Raw genomic sequence first — 19,236 nt, 5'->3', positions numbered from 1 at the left:
TTGAATCCGATGAATGTCCTAAAAAAACGAGATTCGAGAAATACACTCATTTGCAAATCAATTTGGTTTTCACGAGTGACTCAACTGAATCCCTCGTTTGTGATATTCTACAACTGAATGTCCTGCACACAGGCGCCTACCTGATGAGCCCCAAGAAGGGCGAAACCGGTCGTGGGCTGCCGAAGAGTTCTCAGCAACCTTGTGAGTAGTTTCCTTTATGAAAAATGAGATTGTTTTGTGCGTGGAGCAGTATCAGTTGTCCAATTACTTCAACTAGTGAACCTAGTGAGGCGCGATGTTCGCTAATATAATCACAGAGACAGTCGACTCTCTCCGTCAGTAAACAGGGAATCAGCGTCAATGGGAAACATTTATTGTCATTGTCGACAGAATGAACCTGCTGATACTATGATCGCATTTTGAACGGATGAACGCCTTTAAATAAATAACGCACGGAACCCGTCAACTCGTCTCTTTTCGCAGGAAGCCATGGTTTGTGGCTACGAGTTTTATGGCCTAATGTTAGCTGTCTGTTTCGCACGAAGTATTTTCACTTCACGTGGGTTTCGACCCAGGTTCACTAGTGATCCGGCTTAGTGATATTGCAAGACACAGTTGTCAATACAAGGCAGTAGCCCTTTTTTACGTCCAATTCCTATCCATCCTTTGGAATTTCGGCGGATTGGTGTTTCCTTCATCTAGCTTTGAACTCCTGTTCCTATAGTCGCCTTGTACTCATTGTTTAGTTCTGTGAACGCCTATCGTATTATGCCTTGTAGAGGTCGAGCTATATTTAGTCCCGATTAAAGAAGTGTGGATCGAAGCTTCATTGCAACGGTTCTATTGCTCTCAACAGTCAACGATGATTCTGTTCAGCGGATCAGATGTGAAACCATACAGAGTTTATTTGACTTCCTCACTCTGTAGGTCGAGGAAGGCTTGAACACAGGCGCAGTCCTCTATCATCGATGGCAGTCTCGTAGTTTGGCTGAGGTCGTTAATCAGTCCGAGCGTCTTCGCCAGCGAGAGGCTTTACGTTCAAAGCGTCGGGCTGAACATGAAGCCCATCGGGCGGCGAAGGAAGCAGCGCGTGAAGCGCATCGCACTGCTTGTATAGAAGGTATGCGACGTGCTGGCCAACTACCTGTTGAAACCTCCTCGCACGGAGAGTCATCGGCATCCGAAGACGACACTGTCCACAGTGATAGCGATAAACATGTGAACGTGACTAAGAAATCCACCATCAGTCTCAATACAGGGAAGGCCAGAAAGCAGAAACACAAACGTTCGGTTGTTGCCGCTCGTCGATCAAATCCGGTAAAGATTAAAAGTGAGTTTTACTGTTTTTCTCTCTCCATCCCAAGCAGTTGCTTTTCGAAATGGCTTTTAGTTCTTGTGGTAAATTTTGTATGTCGCCATCAACTTCCTTGAATTGCTAGAGTTGCCGGACACTTTATTCTCTTTGGACTACTTTTTCAGTCAAGTTAACTTACATATCGCTTTTAGATGTTTTGAAAGTTTCTCCTTGTGTACGCAGTTTCAGGTGCCTTTACTCTAGGAGTTCCATGCCGACTGCTCCTCTGTACGTTCTTTTTGCTTTCTCAGTTCACTTGTTACGGTGAGCCTAACCTGTAAATATCGGCCGTCCCCACGAAGTGATCTGCTGGTTGAGCTTACCATTTCCATATCACAGGGATAATATATATTTACCAAAAAAGTGATCGAGCCATAAGCCGCATTCATCCAAGCACTGAACCTTCCCATCTGCACGAAAATGCAGGTTGCTCACAACTCAATCATTGCCACTAGTTCTATTAAGTGCGCCTTTTAAACTCCCAGGAACTAGGGAGACCGGTAGAGTGTTGGATGGATGAGAGCAGTGGAAAGGCCAGTCATAGGCTCGGCGATTAACCTACCGATCTCAGTAGGTTCACGAACTGCGTACACCCCGTCTAGACAAATCGAAAGGACAACACGACACTAGTATGATATCATAAAGCATAACACATAACTTCAAGGATGTTGAATCGACGGGCCGTTTTAATATCTCCAGTCTGACGCTTTATGGTATGTGTAACGCATTGGCGTCAATGAGAGATGAAACCTGTCCTAAATTTCCGTCACGCATAAGTTCTGTCTTTCATCAACGGCAACTAGAAACCGATTTTCAATAGATGTTTCATCCTCTCAGTGAAGCCAATCTATACTGAAAAACCGATGAGCACTGTACAGCTGTTTCTGCATCTGCAGTGCGCATCTCACGTGACTCAGAATTTCTAACATTCTAACATGTCTGACATTCTGACCAGTGGCTGAACACCTAACCGTTTAACCATGAGCAGCTGGTCTCCTCACTTAGACAGGACATAGCACCACTCACCCTCCAACCACGGTAACCAAATCACGTGGTCAATCACTGATCGTCCACTGACGACTATTTGGAAGGAAGTTTCACTCATCTTGTGAAAGTATTCTTCCTCTGAACTAATTATACCTTGATGGTGTGAAGAGGTTTGATCATTTTCAGGTGAGATTTCATTCTGCCTGTGAAGCTGATAAGCAACGTACAGCTGGATGTTTTGTTGACTTAGCTGGGCAATTTGATTGCAAACGTTTTATCACCAATCGTGGTCGTGGAGCAGAATGGGCAACACCAACCCATCGCTACGCACCACTACGCACTCTAGCAATGCAATCAAATTGCCCAGTTCAGCGAACAGACCAACGACCAATGTACAGCCGTCTTATCGCTGTTAGAAACCATCAGCAGTGCACATCTCATGAAACGCAGAGTTTCGAACCCGCAACAGATTCTTTACTGCCGTACGACCACGAAAGGTTGTATGGTATGGACGACTTAGAGTATTGTATTAATAATAAAAGTAATAATCGTTCATCTGTAACCATTTCATTGCCCAGCTGCCATGACACCCGAAGAAAGCACGAGGGCTGGGATACTGCCAGGTTGCCCAAGTTTAAACAGGGGAAGTCGAGAGGCAGAGGTCGGGTTCGAACCACGGACCTTCCGGTCGGTAAATTCGCGCTCTAACCACCGAGTCATCTCGCCCCGCTTGCCCATATCCAAGCAGGCTAGCAAATCTTCAGCTCGCACTAACGTGTGTGGCGTCCTACTTGCTTTTTGGTTGTTTATTGATACCCTAACGGTGGTGAGACCTGTGAGGCCTTGGGGGCAACGACGTGTGGGTCTGAGCAAGGTTCCTAGTCTCCGACGTCGATGATTCGATTCCCATTCACACCGCTTCTTAGAGTGGTCTAGAGCATTTTGTATCGCAGCTCATTGCTTCTAGTACCATTCAATCATTAGCTATATCAACAATTCTCTAGTCCGAAAACTAATACTGTTTCCGTTCTGTTTAACTTTCCAGAGAACAAATTTAAACCGAAGAAAACAAACCGCCCGTGATTTTTGAGTGAACGAAATGAATTGTAAATATGTTTCGAAGTACAGCTCATTGGTTTTTCAGCACACGTCTGCTTCTCTCACTGGATTATAAAGTTTGGGTTTTCACGCGGAAGATGATAAGGATTGTCGCGTATTTTTTCAACACCCTAACGCTTACGCCTTCGAAGCATCGGTGTTGAGCAATGACGCTGTTCTGTCGATGATGATAATGACAATGTAGCAGCCATTATCATTGGTGGGCTTGTTGTTCCGTCCTACGCGAGTTGCCGAGCGAAAGTTTGTTTGCTGTTGTGTGTTTGGTCCTGTGTTTCATGAGAGACGCTGTTGGCAATGTCGTTTTATTCAAATCTTCTGCTCAGAACTGTCCATGACCGCTGCTGAGGTTGCTTACCGTGGCCCCACTTGTTTTTACATTAATTCTCCACCTTTCTGTTTCAACTCTTTATTGGGCCATTCTTTTTTCTTCGTGGGTGCATTCCTGCGCTACCCTGCTGCTCTTGATGATGGTTAGGCGACAGCTGTACTCGAAATGTTTAGTCCACCTGATGAGAACGGTGTGAACATAGCTGATGAGGCGCCGACCTCTTCTTCACTCTTTACAGAGGGTGAAACGTGAAATTTTACGCCTGGAATATGGTGACAACGGTCGAAATAAGCATAATGGCTTCAAGGTAGCTCTCGGTCACCCGAGATCCACTCCATGAAATTAATGTTTTTGGGTGTGGCCTCTCAGCTCGATCTCATCTCACCGAGTGCTCGCGTTTAGAGCAAAACAACTGGGGCAACTAAGTACTTTACTATTTTCGATGATGACTAGTTGACAGCATGGGGATTGCTATCTGGAATTTCGAACCCACAGTCTTCAGTTTAGTTGCTGCACAGTGCCATTCGACCACGAGTGACTGATCTACCGCATTTACACAGGACCTGACGTCGCCATCCTTCAGTCACACAGTCCACGTTACTTGATCCGTTGTTGGTTAGATTGTGGATTCGGGTTAAACTCCGTTATCAATTGTGATTTTGTCCTGTCAATGAAGTTAATCTATGCTGACTGGCTGAGAAGCACTGTTTAGCTGTATAATCCTTACTGGGAATTATCAGCAATGCGCATCTCACGAAACTCCGGGGGGAAGGTTCTAACTCGCGACCTTCTAGCCAGTGGTTGAGAACGTAACCGTTCGGCCTCAAGCGACAGCAGAATGAGTAGCTCTCAATTTGACGAGATGTAGCATCGCTCTTCCCCCAATGATATGGAACATCACGTGGTTACCTATTGACGGGCTCCTCGAGTGACGACTTCTTATGACGAAGTTTCACTCATCTTATGAACTTATTTCGTTTTCGTCAATAGTCCTCCACTCGCACTTAGGCAACACTAACTGCATGCACAAGAAGCGTTGGCAACCCATCTACACGTGTCTCTTTCATTGTTGCCGTACTCGAGGCCAGCTATTCTCAAGAGGATAGTATCTTTTCATTAGTGGAGAGGCTGCATGGGAGCAATATAGGGTCACACTGATGATTGTGTATGATTCGGTTAGCGTTGCTGTACCCTTTAGCGAGATGCCTTTTTGAATTGTCATGTGTCTACGATCCACGTGGCACTCCTGTCGCATTCATATGCATGTGTCTTCGCTCGCTGCAATAGATTTGTGTTTCGTACTTTTCAGCTTTTCTAAACTCACCCACATGGCTTATGCATTGTTCGCGCGTGTTTATGCACATTAGTACACGTATCCAGGCCTCTATCAATTCGTATTTCTTAGCTCCGGGTAGGCTTTGCATCACGACGCCATAATAGAATGAAAACTAGTCAAAAACCAAAGCCGACTAAGTTCCTGGTGCGTGGTTCAAACGAATTTGATCACGCGCTGCACTGCAAACTACTTTAATCCAAAGTCCGTGCTCTAAAAATTCTGTCAGTCGTTTTGGAGTCAGAACGATGCATAATAACGTCATTCCGTGTTATGGAAAACGTTGGGCTTTCGCTCACTGCGTTTTCAGTATCGCATCAAGTGGCGAACGTTTTAGGTTCCTCCAACTTGGTTCTAGATATCTATTTGGCTGCTACTTTCCTCAATTTGTGGATCTCAGACTCTTCAGCTAGTGACCATCAACCGAAATCGCTAGTTTTCACATCTGGTAACCCCCAGGTGTAAACTAATACGGGTGAATAGGTAACGAGGTTCTGCATGTGGTAAACTCCTGGACAGGCTGGACACTGAGCTGTGCCTCACGGACAATGCTCTTGCTGGATGAATTAAAATAAGCTAGGGAATTTTTTCAATTCTATGCTTATTGTTGTGATCAGTTGGACTAGAGGGCTCTGTGCCCTGATGCTGTTTGTTCGTTCTACTCTGAAATCGTCAGTTTTTAGTTCTCCTCACCGTTGCGCACAATAACAGCCGTACAACCAGTAAAAAAGTCCTCTATGGTGAGCATATAGGGCAATGTGTTTCTGATAAGACTTTGTGCCCTTCGAGTCCAACCTGGACCTTACATTGCTTTCTGGTCTTGAATAAATTGACAGTATTTCCTTCCTATTCTGCTTCATGGCTTGCATCATGATCACGCCCCCAAAGGATTCTTCAACGGAATAGCTTTCTTGTACACAGCGAGTTCGATGATATTCCCAGTTGTGATAGGTCGAAGCGTATTAGTGCACTGCCATCGAATCAGCAATCTAGACAATCTATCCTATTTGTTTGACTGTTTTGAGTTCCTGTCCTACACTCACTTTGTCATTAGTTCTTGAATTGAGCGCCTTATCGTTGATATTGATTCTCGTTAGAGGCATTCCTTGTTTGGTTTTGGCGATTTGTCGGTACTCTGATTTTTGTACTGAAGTGCTTCACCTCTACCTTAGTGGCGTACTTATTCTTAATCTAAGGCCCAATTCTTCATATTTTGTGTGTGAGCAAATAGACCTATAATCATGCCTATCTACATCGACACTCCGAACGATCGTTGTGAACTCCGCTTATAGACCAAGAGTTCTAGCTTTTGTTGTTCTTTGTGGGACGCGCAGCCCGGGGACAGCATGGGGACTAATCGTGAATTCTCCCTAACAGCGCCATATCTTACAGTGGGCATCGTTGCTTATTCTTCCTCAAATCAACAGGTGTTCGACTCGAAAAGCCTAAACGTTGCTACGTATTCGCGTGCATCTAGGTACCACTTCCTTCTAAACGATACAACACGCGTCTACCAACTCCTCATTTTAGATTCATCAATAATGCGTTAATTAAGAGATCTCCGTGGGACACCCTAGTCTTTTGTGTGCAGGTGGAATCTCTTTTACGATCTTCGAAGATGAACAAAAGCGCAGCTGCTAGTGGATCAGCTTACCAGCACTATCCAATCTTCTGCTTGCTGTGTCTACTTGACTCTGTCACTGCATAATTCTAAATATCCGAGGAACTTGCACCAACCTGGGCTACACAAGGACTCTCCAGCATACCACGTGCACAAGGTTCTGTTTAGGCTTGGGAAACCTGACAGTATCCCAGCCCTCGTGCTTCCTTCTGGTGGCATGGCATGGGCAAAAGATACGGGCCACATTCGGCTGTCCGGTTGTGTAGAGTGGAATCGCCAAATTCGTAATTGGATGATAAGGAAACGGCAACTTTGTTACGCTTCAGGTACTTCACATGCGATAATCACCCAACACAATAGACTCCGCTAGTTTTCCATTTGCTGCCCATGGTGCCCTGTCGTCATCGAGTTGACTGCTACTGTGCATGTACATTTTGTTTTCGGTGCACATCCAAGGGTGAGCCATGTGTGACAATTGGATGTACAGGGCTCATGAAGTATTTTGGCGTCAACCGTCTCTCTAACCCAGCTCTTGGCAGGAGACGCCACAATATGTATAATATATACTATATGTATATATACGTCACAATATATACGCTGAGCGATTTTTACTTGAGGAGATATTGACGTGGCCACATCATAATAGTTGCAGTCTAACTGTATATTCCTTCTTTTCGAAATCATGTCCATTTATGCAAACCAGCTGTGGTTATACAAGTACCCAATGAATTTAGTTCACTCGAGGAAACGGTCCCTATGTCCTCAGGCCGGCCGCTCTAAATGACCGAACATCACGCCGGTTGGACGGATGTCACGTGCGACCTACTGATTAAACTACTAATTAATTAGTTAACCACTGTCGCTCTATCTGAATCGAGCTTCTCAGCAGCTCACGAAGAATTCAGCGTGATCTTTGAAACATTCCGTGATAACCCCATAAATACAATCGTAGTGATTTTCTTTGTTTCTCATAACTGGCTGGCGCCTTTTGATGGAACATGAAGCCAAGGACCGACATAGGAGTCGCCCCAGACGCTCGCTAGACGCACCACCCTGGTGACGCGTGCATTTTTCCTTACAAAAAGGCCATCCAGAATTGTCATCGATGTGGATAACATCTTTCTATCAAAAAGTTTTAAACGCTGCCTGGGCTAATTGGTATGGGATGAGGCATTTACCATAGGGAGATTATCGCGTTTGATCACTGTGATGTGCATAGACCTCCTTGGGACCCATATCTAAATAAAGATATTCCCTGTATCACCTTTCCCAGTCGGTCGAACTGAACAGGTGACAGCTTGCATCCGTTGTGTAGTGATTGACAGTTGATGGATGCCACTGTCCGCTTGGAGTGGTGTGATGCACGGATTGTGTTCGTAGTGATTCGTCTCCAGGTTTCATGAATCGATAACCGCAAGGTCATTGCGGCCAAGTGTAGTCTTGTTTGCGACCGACTCGTTTATTAAATCCGCAATACTTAGGTTAGGTTAGGGAAGAGAGAGACGTAGTATTTCGTATGACTTAAACGTGGACAAATTTGACGTCTGACGATGCGGTCAAGAAGCTGCGGACACTGGAGAACCAGCCTAACTGCAGTGTTTTGAAGGCGAAATGTATTCTGGAGGAGAAAGTTCGAAAAACCTTGGGAAGCGACTTTTTTGGAGTTTTTTTTGAAGGCTCTGAGTGATCGATCGTTTTTTGTTTCAGCATTTGCGGGCCGCAGTTTTTATGGGAGACTGGTCCGAGTATCTTGTGGACCGCTTTCCTCCCTTATTTCTCCTTTCGTTTTCCTGCACAGTAGGCCACGTTGACTTTGCTGTTCTTTAGATTTTCATACCCCCATTAAATAATCCCTTATCATGTGAACTGTAGCGGCTACCCTCCTGTCCGGGACGAGGCGGCTCAGTGGTTAGAGCGCGAATTTACCGACCGGAAGGTCCGTGGTTCGAACCCGACCTCTGCCTCTCAACTTCCCCTGTCTAGGCTTGGGCAACCTTACAGTATCCCATCCCTCGTGCTTCCTTCGTGTGGCGTGGCAGCTGGGCACCGAAAAAGTGCTACAGCTGAACGCTAAGACCAATCAAGTTTTAAGACCCTCCTGTCTACTTAACCCTAGAATTAATCTTACAGTATCCCATCCCTCGTGCTTCCTTCGTGTGGCGTGGCAGCTGGGCACCGAAAAAGTGCTACAGCTGAACGCTAAGACCAATCAAGTTTTAAGACCCTCCTGTCTACTTAACCCTGGAATTAATCTTATTAGTACACCCACATAGACTGTCTATTATCTTGTTTACCCCGGAACCACGAGCATCGCCTGCCATTTCATCAGCACCTACTTCTCTCCTTCGCCAAGAGGAGAGTGTGTGTAGCGGTCACTCATCAGATCACGCGTCACAAACACTCAAACCACGTGACAATTCTTGTCCCACCTGCAACCCTACCCGACAACATGTACGGTAAAACTTCCCAGCCATTTTCGTTTAAGCGGCTACCACTTGCGTCATACGCCAGGATTATGAACTTCATTCAACACAGAACACAAGGATCCAAAGGCTTGGGTGATTCTTTGCCTTCGCATCTCGCTCGTTCTGCTATCCTGGCGCGATTATTCTGTTAGTTCACACCAAATGGGTAATCACTGGATTGTAATATTGCTCTTATTAGAGGTCACCACCTGAGCATATGATGGGTTGTAAGGAGGTTTGAACTTAGCGAAATACACTCATCTGCAAACTAATTTGTTTGTTCGAGAGGCTCACCTGGAACCGAGCTGAATCTCTCGTGTGTGATGTGTCTAGGCAACTGAATGTGCTGCACTAGGCTGCCTCATGTTTCAGTCGCTACGATATTCGAGATATCGCGACATATGAATATTTGTAGTGCACTGCTCCTAAGGTTGCTGAAAATTCGTCGACAGCCCACAACCGGTTTCTCCCTTTGGGATTCATCAGGTAGGCACAGTCCCCGGGTTTCCGTCAACCTTATGTTCTTCTTGAAACCCAATTGCACGAAATTAGCGAATATACACTTATTTGCAAACTAATTTGGCTTTTCGAGAGACTTACTTGGAACCCAGCTGAATCTCCCGTTTGTGACGCTTGCGGGTTTGAATTACATTCACAAGGCCACACCACCTGAGTCGTCACTTCTGAGCTGGCAAGAATGTTTGTTTGACCGGATGACCCATTCGCATGCCAGAATTATCCATTTTTTACTTCTAAATATTTCAACAGCTGGTTTCCATTTTCACAGCTTGGACAGTCCCACTGAATGGCGCCACCGAGGGTAACGCAAGCAAAAGCAGTCATCCAGATGGTTACCAAATTTCCGAAACTAATAGTGTTCGATCTGGGTAAGCTGCGATAACATCCTGATTATAGCCATGCATTTGATCCCTAGACTATACACTATGGCCTTACTGGTGTGATACACACTTTATACCACCTTTGCGCAGAGAGTGTGATGACCCTGTTGTTAGGTAATAGTTCTTTCGTTTCAGAGGTGACTTCATCTATGGACGAAGTGGAATAAGACACGAACTGTATCCGGATTCGGATTCGATTTTGAGGTACAAGTCGTTTCACAATCTGTTTCGTTAAATTGCCAGATGTATCCATGAAAACCCAGCTGTGAAACTAGCCTGCGCCTCGCGGTACGTTCTGTTCCTGTTCCTGTGTCTGTTATCCATTGTTGACTTCGTTGGCACTCCCACGGTTACCGCGCACGCTGTCACCAATATGATCTCATGGCTGTACACTAGTGTCTATCCCAACGAGCAAATGAATAGCCCGGCTCCAGTCAGACCTTTCACCCGAATTCTAAATAGCTTTGTGGTTAAGGCGCGAACTTGCTGACGGTAAAGCCCATAGTTCGAACTCTATCTTGGCATCTTGACTGCTTCTGTCTACGCGTGGGCAACCCAGAAGTAGCTCAGACCTTGTGCTTCCTTCGGGTGGCATTCTAGCTAGACAACAAAGAGAACTTGTGGCATGTATTATCGTAGCCAGTGAATCAGTACAGTTCCTTCTTTAAATCAGGCAGCTGAATCGTTCCGAACTGGTAACTCCAGTCACGAGATCTTCGTCACATTGCACTTTACTAACAGATGCGACCAGTGTTCATGGACATCCAATTTCTACTTCACACCATGCAAGATTGTTTCTACGCAGTGTTGCTAAACGAGTTTCTAATTGCACTTACCGGATCAATTTGTGTGGTATTCGTGGCTATCCAAACGGTCCGCCTGTAAGTTTCGTCGCTCATGTCAGGACGCTGTAGCTAGTCATTTTGTTTCCTTTTTTCAAAGGGACACCGTTTATATTAGTGCTCTCGGGCTCACCTGCATGCTCGGTAACCGATTGCCCAGCCCTCCTGCGCGTCTTTCTGATTTCTATCATTCTTATCTCCTTCCAAGCTCAATGTACTTCTTGACTACACCATCTCCAACCCTAATGAAAAGGTCGTTCCATTCTCCCGTTCTGTTGCAGTACTGGTGCCATTGATATAGCGAAAACGCTACTACGCCTACTCAAATGGGACGAATTGTTCGACTATATGGAAATCTATCCTGGTTCAAAAGTGAAACATTTCGAAAGGTAAACTGATGCTCTTCCTGTATAGGAAAGCATGTTTTCACTTTGGACATGGATTCACTGTGTCTCTTATGCAACACTGGTGCTCCTGTCGAGATGAGGTTCATGTCGGGTTTCATCTACCGTCCCATAAATTTCAACTGCCCTAGCTGTTGAACATCCCACTGCCGTGTTACCAGTGACAGACTGCGAACTTTGCGAATATTGAGTACATGAATCTCGGCGTTTTCATGCACAGTATGCATCAGCTTTCAGATTGATGGGTGTTCCCCCCCGCCTCACCCCCACATCGATCGCCCCATTGGTGAAATCCATAGCCTATCATAACGCTCACCTCAGAGAACGTTGTGTATCTTCAGCAGTGCCTTGACTAATACTGATGTGTTGGTGCTCCGATGAACAGAAATTAGGGTGTAAACCGCGGAACAAAGAAGCTATCGCACGATGGGACAATTCGTGTCTGGTTCAGTCTACAGATGCGGATAGCCTAATAGCATCATCCCACCGATTATGTGCTAGATGAAAGCTTATTCGATTCTTACGTCTGTCATATCTAACGATCTTCCTGCCTGATTGACAGGTTTATGATTTTAGCTGCATTCAGTTAACCGAAACCGACATTATGCGCCCTTTTGTCTCACCGTTAGATTTCACAGGCTCTCCGGCATCCCTTACAAGGAAATGATTTTCTTCGATGACGAGGATCGAAACATCAGAGACGTTTCTCAGTTGGGTGTGCACTGCTATCTGGTAGACAACGGAATAACCGTCAGTTTGTTCCACCAAGCTCTGGAACGCTTTGACAAGAATACCGGTCTCCAGTAGATGTTGTCAGTTCGGTCAGCTACGTGAACTGTCTTTCAAACGGTCTACAATGCATTTGTTTGTACTGCTTCCCGTTAACTCTATGACCTCCCCCCCACACACACACCTGTTCTTTTGCTTCTTTCAGGAGTTCACATTATTTTTAGTATCTAGTTCCGTTTAATTACGTTGTAGTCACCAGACTGCCTTTTATAACTAAATTTATTTGGAGGTAATTTAGAAGACGGGATCGGTTCCACAAAACCCTTCTGGGTTTTTCTTTCTTTAAAGATTTATAGCTGTAAAGAACACAGTGCTCTGATATACTGTTTCAATGATAGAAAATTTTACTAAACGTTTCAGGCTTGGGGGAACTTTTTTGTTCGAACAGTGGGAGAACTTCCTGATGACACGGCTTATCTCAGGACCACTCTGCGTCACGTGGTTCGAGGAGTTCTCAGTCAGATGGTCTATATGCTTTAGGTTGGTGTTATATAATCTGTGTTAACTGTTAGGTGCTACTTGTTCATACACGGCCAGATCATTTTCCGTTCTTTTCAAGTGTTATGACTGATGTTTTCGTGGTTCTCACGTGGTCCTCGCAGCAGCGATACAAACCGCCTAATCCCCACAATTTGCTGTTGCTATATCATTACAAACCGAATCATTCAGTCAGACCCAAGGTTGATCCCAAAATTCAACTGCACTGTGACGATTGCATGCAAACTTTATCACATAACCGGGGCCGAAATGACCCAAGTGGTTAGAGCGCGAATTTACGGGCCGGAAGGTCCGTGGTTCGAATGTGACCTTCGCCTCTTGACTTCCCCTGTCTAGGCTTGGGCAACCTGGGAGTGTCCAGCCCTCGTGCTTCCTTCGGGTGGCATAGCAGCTAGGCACCGGAAGGATGCTACAACTGAATGCTTTTTTTATCACAAAACCAGGGGAAAACATCCTAGTGTTAAAATTTCGGGTGCTGTTTATCATTCGAACCGCAGAGGTGATAAACAGCAATGGAGGAATCCAGTAGATGGTGACTTCTGAGAAATCTGGAAAATTGCCGTTGGTCCATTATTCGGTCGATTTGTAGGCTTTTATTTCTTGATCTTCTCAATTTGCATAAAATGCGTTACATCATGCTCTAGCCCCGAACGATTGCTAAGTTCGCTCGACACGCTTGTTTCATTACCCTTATTATAACTGTTGTTGGTGTCTGAAGCTTATTCATGACGGTAACAGCCTCGCCAAAACTCTGGAACCAATGCAGGCATCCATGACTCTGAAGTTCCAAAGGACCAGCCTGTCATTGCATAACACGATCTGGATCATTTTTCGAGGAAGTACAAGCGCCCGCTTTGTTCTGCCTAAGATTTCTGGACGGTAGTTGCGGTGAATGGTGAACAGAAAGCTATGTGCAGGACTCACCTTCGCTTGGTTGTTCACGGATAGCTGTACATCCTTCTCAGTTTAGTGGAAACTGTCATTGTTCAGAAAATGCATTTGACTGTCAAGAGATATGTTCAGACTAGAGGTATCAAGATGGTGCAAAGCGCATCTGCTTTCCTTACCAATCGAACCTGAATGATATAAATAACAAAGCAACAGATGACGATGTGGTCCTCCGACGCCAGTTTGCAAAAGTGCAACTGTTTATCGTGACAACCGTGGCCTGTCTATTGCTGCTTTCAGGTCGTTCGGTTTTGAGCTTGAGAATGTAGCATCGCAGCTTTAAAACAGTCTTTACTTCATCCGCATGGCACCCTGCGGGATAGGGCTCAAGAATGGATCGTTCAGGGATTTTCGGCCGGAAACTAGGTGGGTTGATGTTGTGTCAATCTACAAAAATGTGGCTAAATTTGACCACAACTGGCCAGTGCCAATGATACAACAGTAATTCAGTAATAGCACAACAAACCAAGTAGAAAAGCGATGAAATATGCCGTGGATGTATGGGGAGGTTACTTCCGCTCAAAGTCGATTTCAGCACAAGGCGTTGGCTCGCTATTTCTAGTATCAATTGCTCTTTCAAGATCAAATGCGGATTTTCTGACCAGTGGATCACTAAATTGTGGGGGTTGTAGCATCTTTCAAGTACCAGCAATACATGGATTTTGGACTTGATCAGTTGAAATTCCTAACTACTAACTATCCTGTAAGTATTTGATCTCCTGCTGCATGGTTGTCACCCAATCTGTATAATATCCCTTGAAATCAGTGACCAAGCAGTTCACTTGCGTGCCAGTACTGCACGCTCCTAGATATAATCAATCCTATGGAAACATTTTGACGAAGAGTGACATTCGAGCACGTTTCAAATCAAATCAAGCGTTTGGCCTTTTGGGTTATTCCAGAAAAAAAACGATTGGAGCACGGATGTTATAATACCTCCCACTTACGTCAACAAACCAGGACGGGATTCGATTGGTTTTTAATCAGGGGAACGTTCCGGTGCGGAAGCCCTACCGATTAAAATTTGCAGGCTTGAATTGTGTATTGGACTAGATGTGAATCTATGACCCATTACTTTCCTCCAGCGGGCTGTCCTAGGAGGATCAGCGTGCCAATCAGTCCAGTAGCAAAGCTAGTAGGTGGAAGTAACAGATCTCTGTCAGAGACGTGGTCATCCGGACAGCCTTGGAGTGAATGGATACCCGAGTTTTTATGGACTAGCCAATTCAGTCGCGTAGTTTGATCCAAATCATCAATCTTCACGAAGAACCTTTTTCCTATCAGATGTTATTATCAAACGCCCAGTCGTATGGTGTATTTTGTCTTTGCCAGTACTTTCCGGGTGTGCGGAGGGAGGGCGTATCAGGAGCGTTCGACTGTCAAACGGTATCATTTGTGCTGATGAGCTTTGGAAAGCCTCGCGTGACTAGGCTTTTCAGGAACCAGACAGCTTCACTGTGAACTTACGGCAAAAGTAAAAAATCCTTGTTGCGTCCTTCTGTGAGATTCGATGACCTGATCACTATTCATGAGTAATCAAATTGTTTTAATAAATCCACCGCTGTTCACACCGATTTTAGTGTTAGGTCGATATGGCGTAAACTTATTAAATGACTGTGATACACATATTTCCATAATCTAACGAGTCACGGGACGCAAGTTTATCTGTGTCACACTGAAAAACTGGCCAAAGATTCGAACGAAGATTAAAACGGTCAAACATCGGGTCGCTAAGGCCAGGGGATTGACTAACGACAGGTGTGGATAACAGTTTTATACTTGAGGATAAACAGACGCGTTATTACACAGTTATAAACCAAGATCATAGTTAGCCACACTGGTCGTGGAAAATACAAGGTTCACGACACAATCAGGGTGTCTCTAGAAACCCGGACAGTGAATGCAAATCCATCCTTGCTGCGATTAGCATAACTATTTGAACTTTCCGATAAAGCAGTCGCGTAAACGACATGACATGCAGCCAAAGTTATAACGTCAGTAGTGTCCAGTTTGAGATTTTTCAGTGGACATTTGATTCAGTGAGTGAGAATAAAAGAAGCACTGTATAGCTGTTTCATCCCAATTGGAAATAATCAGCTGGGTCGATCACATAAAACCCCAGGGAGCTTCGAACACGCTGCATCCCGGATAGTATTTTGAAAATCTAACCATTCGGCTATGGGCGGCTGATCAACAATATGTTTACCTCTTACTTAGCATATAGCGCCACTTATCATTAACCACGAAATCCACGTGGTCACGTGCTGTTTGGCTACAAACGAGTGCAACTTGTTGGTTTTCGGTAAATGAATTTGATGTACTTCCTCATGAAACTAACGCTTTTAAGCCTTAAAACGGGGTCTCAAGGGTCCCCTTTTCTCATGTCTTTTCTAGATTTGCTGAAATACGGCTTCAGTCAAAAGCGGGAGTAATTTTGGCCCGACTAACCGACGCTTATCTCCAATGTGAATTTAATGACCACACCACGACACCTAACACACTTTTAAAGTCCTTGTCTTTTACGCAAACCTAGTTGTGATTGGACATACAATCATTGCAGTTTTGTAATCCTAAGGGAACGTGTGACAACAAAGGCTTAGGTAGGTGATTACTCACTTAATGGACGGCTCCGTTGTCAGGATCGGTTCCAACATTTTAGGACAGGTTGATTTGCTCCAGGTAACCCGAAATGAACTGTCCATCACCGATGGACACCATGGACCAGAGCAGGCATACATGTGTAAACCTTAGGTAAGATGACATCTATAAACGATTAGCCTTGCACTCACTACGCCTCTAAGTAGTCTTTATTTGTGGATCGTTATTAGTTAAGGTGAGGAGGTCCCCTTAATTTAACGGAGAGGACTGGGATATTGGAGGGAGTCTTTATGTGAAAGTCACCCTTACATAAAGAAATCTTACTGGGAGAAAAACCACACGTGTTTGTTGGTAAACTACTTTGTTGTGTGGTTTTTAATTCAGTTTCAGTGGCCTGATTGATTGATGGTGGACATTCTGTACGGACTCACTGAGATGCTTCAATGAAGCACTGAACTTCGAAGGTACACGGTTTTAGCGCATTCACAGCAGATGGAGTGAAATATGTTATTGTACGCTCATACAAATTGTACCGAACAGTGGAAAGTGGTAGGCGTTCAGTAATCCAGTGCAGTACGCCTGTGTACGGTTGCTATTCATCACCCTATCGACGGAGGTTCATGTCACAACCCCAACCAGAAACATGGCTTCGTACTACTTGAAGCCGCCTATTGAGAAAGGGGTGTTCTGTGCCTTTCACTTCCACCTTGTGTTGAAGAATGGTTCTGAATTGTAGTGGAAAATTTGGTACTTGAAAAGAATGGATTTTATTTAAGTGAACGGTTCACATGACCAGTAATTGCGTCTATCTCGGCACCTGCAAAGGAACAAGGGTGGAATATGTTGAATGGAGGTTTACTGACAGGCTAGCAAAAAATAAGCCAAAACATTTGCAAATCGATTTGTGCTTGGCGTTACGCAATTACGGAAACCTACTCTTTTTCCTGCAAACCCGGTCTCACTCCCAACCAGCTATCCTCAAATGGAAAGACCATCTTCATTCCACTCGGGCGATATTTGGCTTGAAACCACCTGAAATTCCTGACAGTAACCACTCCTCATGTTTCCGTGGCGCAGCATACCATGTCAACAGAGACCAAGATTAAAACAATTGTGCACTTGGTTTGCACGTATTCTGGCTCCAAATGGGTATCTGATGCATGGCACGATGGCATCGTAAATAGTTGAAAATAGTATCGTATGTTCTGTTTTTTATCCACACAAATGTCACAAATTTATCCATCTGTAAAGACCACCCGTCTTATGAAACCCCTTCATGATTCTTCCGGTATTTAGGCCCTTCTGGAAGAGACCATTTTTGTTGAGTCTGTACAGTGCTCTATCCAGGGACGTCTCTGGTATACCAGGAAGCGAAAATACCTACTTGAAAGTCATGCACAAGCTTTGATCAGATGGTGTGTACGGCCTCCTAATCAAATTGTTCTGACTCTTACGACGATGTCGATTTTTGTGGGTGCTAACAATGTTTATATAAAGGAAAGGAGTAAATTATTAGGAAAGATGGCCATATTACTACCCTAGCTTCAGTTTCAATCGTCCTCCACCAATAGCCTGAGACCTCTCAACAGAAGGTTCATAGTTTGCAATAATTCTAATGCTCCCCACCCTACATTTTTGTGCCTCAGTCTTTTTTCATTCAACCCCAACGAATTTCCTGTCATCGAACTAACCAGGCTACCCATTTCTTCTCTTTCCCAGTCATCCTCTACGTGATGACCTTCGAGGTATCTTTAACTCGTCAAGGCCCACCTTATGCGTTTTGCTTACACAGTGGTTCCTGGTCACTTAGCTGCCTTTTCTCTGCCAGTCACATCACTGTCAGCTCTAATAACCGCGTACTCTTCCTACAGTGGCTGTAGCTGCCACAGTTTCACTCACCGATGGTTCAGGGGAATAAGCAGATGCGCACTGGAGGCTGGAGCTGATTAATTAGTGCGTATAATACAACACTGTAGGTAGACTGTTGAGTGGGGGGATTGGGAAGGGAGCTATGCATTGAAGGCAATAGCTTGGATGCATGAACGCCATTGAGGGCGCGACTGGACCATGTCTGACAATGTTTCTAACCATTGACAGCACAAGAACGCCTGGTGGTCTTGATGTCGCTCAGTTTAGAATCCCAAGACGACCAATTCGTCATGAGTATGGGCTTCCCCGATTGCATTTTTTTCGTGTGATTTTTCGTCATTCAGTGCACCAATAACCCGTGCATTCTTGAAAATTTTGTAACCATTACTTCACTATCTCACTCACTACTGATACAATGAACTAGGGGAACTATCTGATTGCAATGGGGTGCCTCATATCGGTTTGGGCTACAAACTACTCCACTGCTGTACGCCTTTTTTTCAATCATACAGGATGCACGCACTTAGTACAAACTCAGTGTGGCATGTTAGAATGAGGCTCAGTGGGGCGAATCAACAGAAGCAATGAGAAGTTCGAATCATCACCTTATGCATACGTTTTTCTGAACAGATTTATCCGTATGTGAATAGATTTGCAGTCCAACGTGTCACAGCGTTATGTAGAACGGGTGACAAACTGACTATAGTGTGTCGATGTATTTCACTGTTCTCTCACACGTTTATAATGGCTTACCAGGATCAGTTGCCTGAAATGAGAAAAAGTATTTAACTATTCTTTAGAGTCTAGAAGAATTCACATATATGTGAAACTATCCGTCTATTGTTCACTCAAAAGTTCGGCGAGAATTTCGTCTCAACCTACGAATTACGAGAATTAAGTGGGCACAACGAACCGACCAGTACACTTCAATCGCCTTTCGGTATAATTGACACGTCTAGCTTGTTAAAAATTCGGACAACATGACATCTTGAACGGGCTTATATTAGGATATCGTATTGTGGCCACAATCAGGCTTTTGTTGCTTTCAAAACAAAGAAAACATATCTGGTGCCTAAAAGTTGCCTATTTTGGAGAAGATGGATGTTTTTGTGTGAAATAAATTTATTCAAATTAGGTTCTTTGTGTTTATCCCGGTCGAAATTTACTTTAGATGGATTTTTT

The 19,236-nt window shown here is 44.6% G+C and overlaps 1 protein-coding gene across 1 annotated transcript in view; it reads left to right on the top strand.

Moving 5' to 3' along the window:
- The window catches only part of T265_02429 (hypothetical protein), a gene marked incomplete at both ends in the record, with an annotated part of 60,980 nt that extends 44,642 nt beyond the window's left edge, over nt 1-16,338 (top strand). The window contains 2 exons of the mRNA XM_009166662.1: nt 928-1,330; nt 16,247-16,338. Coding sequence (XP_009164926.1) covers nt 928-1,330; nt 16,247-16,338 — 495 coding nt within the window. The remainder of the gene's footprint in view (nt 1-927; nt 1,331-16,246) is intronic.
- Nucleotides 16,339-19,236: the final 2,898 nt, after the last annotated feature.

Source organism: Opisthorchis viverrini (genome assembly GCF_000715545.1).
Source record: "Opisthorchis viverrini unplaced genomic scaffold opera_v5_29, whole genome shotgun sequence".
Taxonomy (NCBI): domain Eukaryota; kingdom Metazoa; phylum Platyhelminthes; class Trematoda; order Opisthorchiida; family Opisthorchiidae; genus Opisthorchis; species Opisthorchis viverrini.
This window is presented reverse-complemented; position numbering and strand designations above follow the sequence as displayed.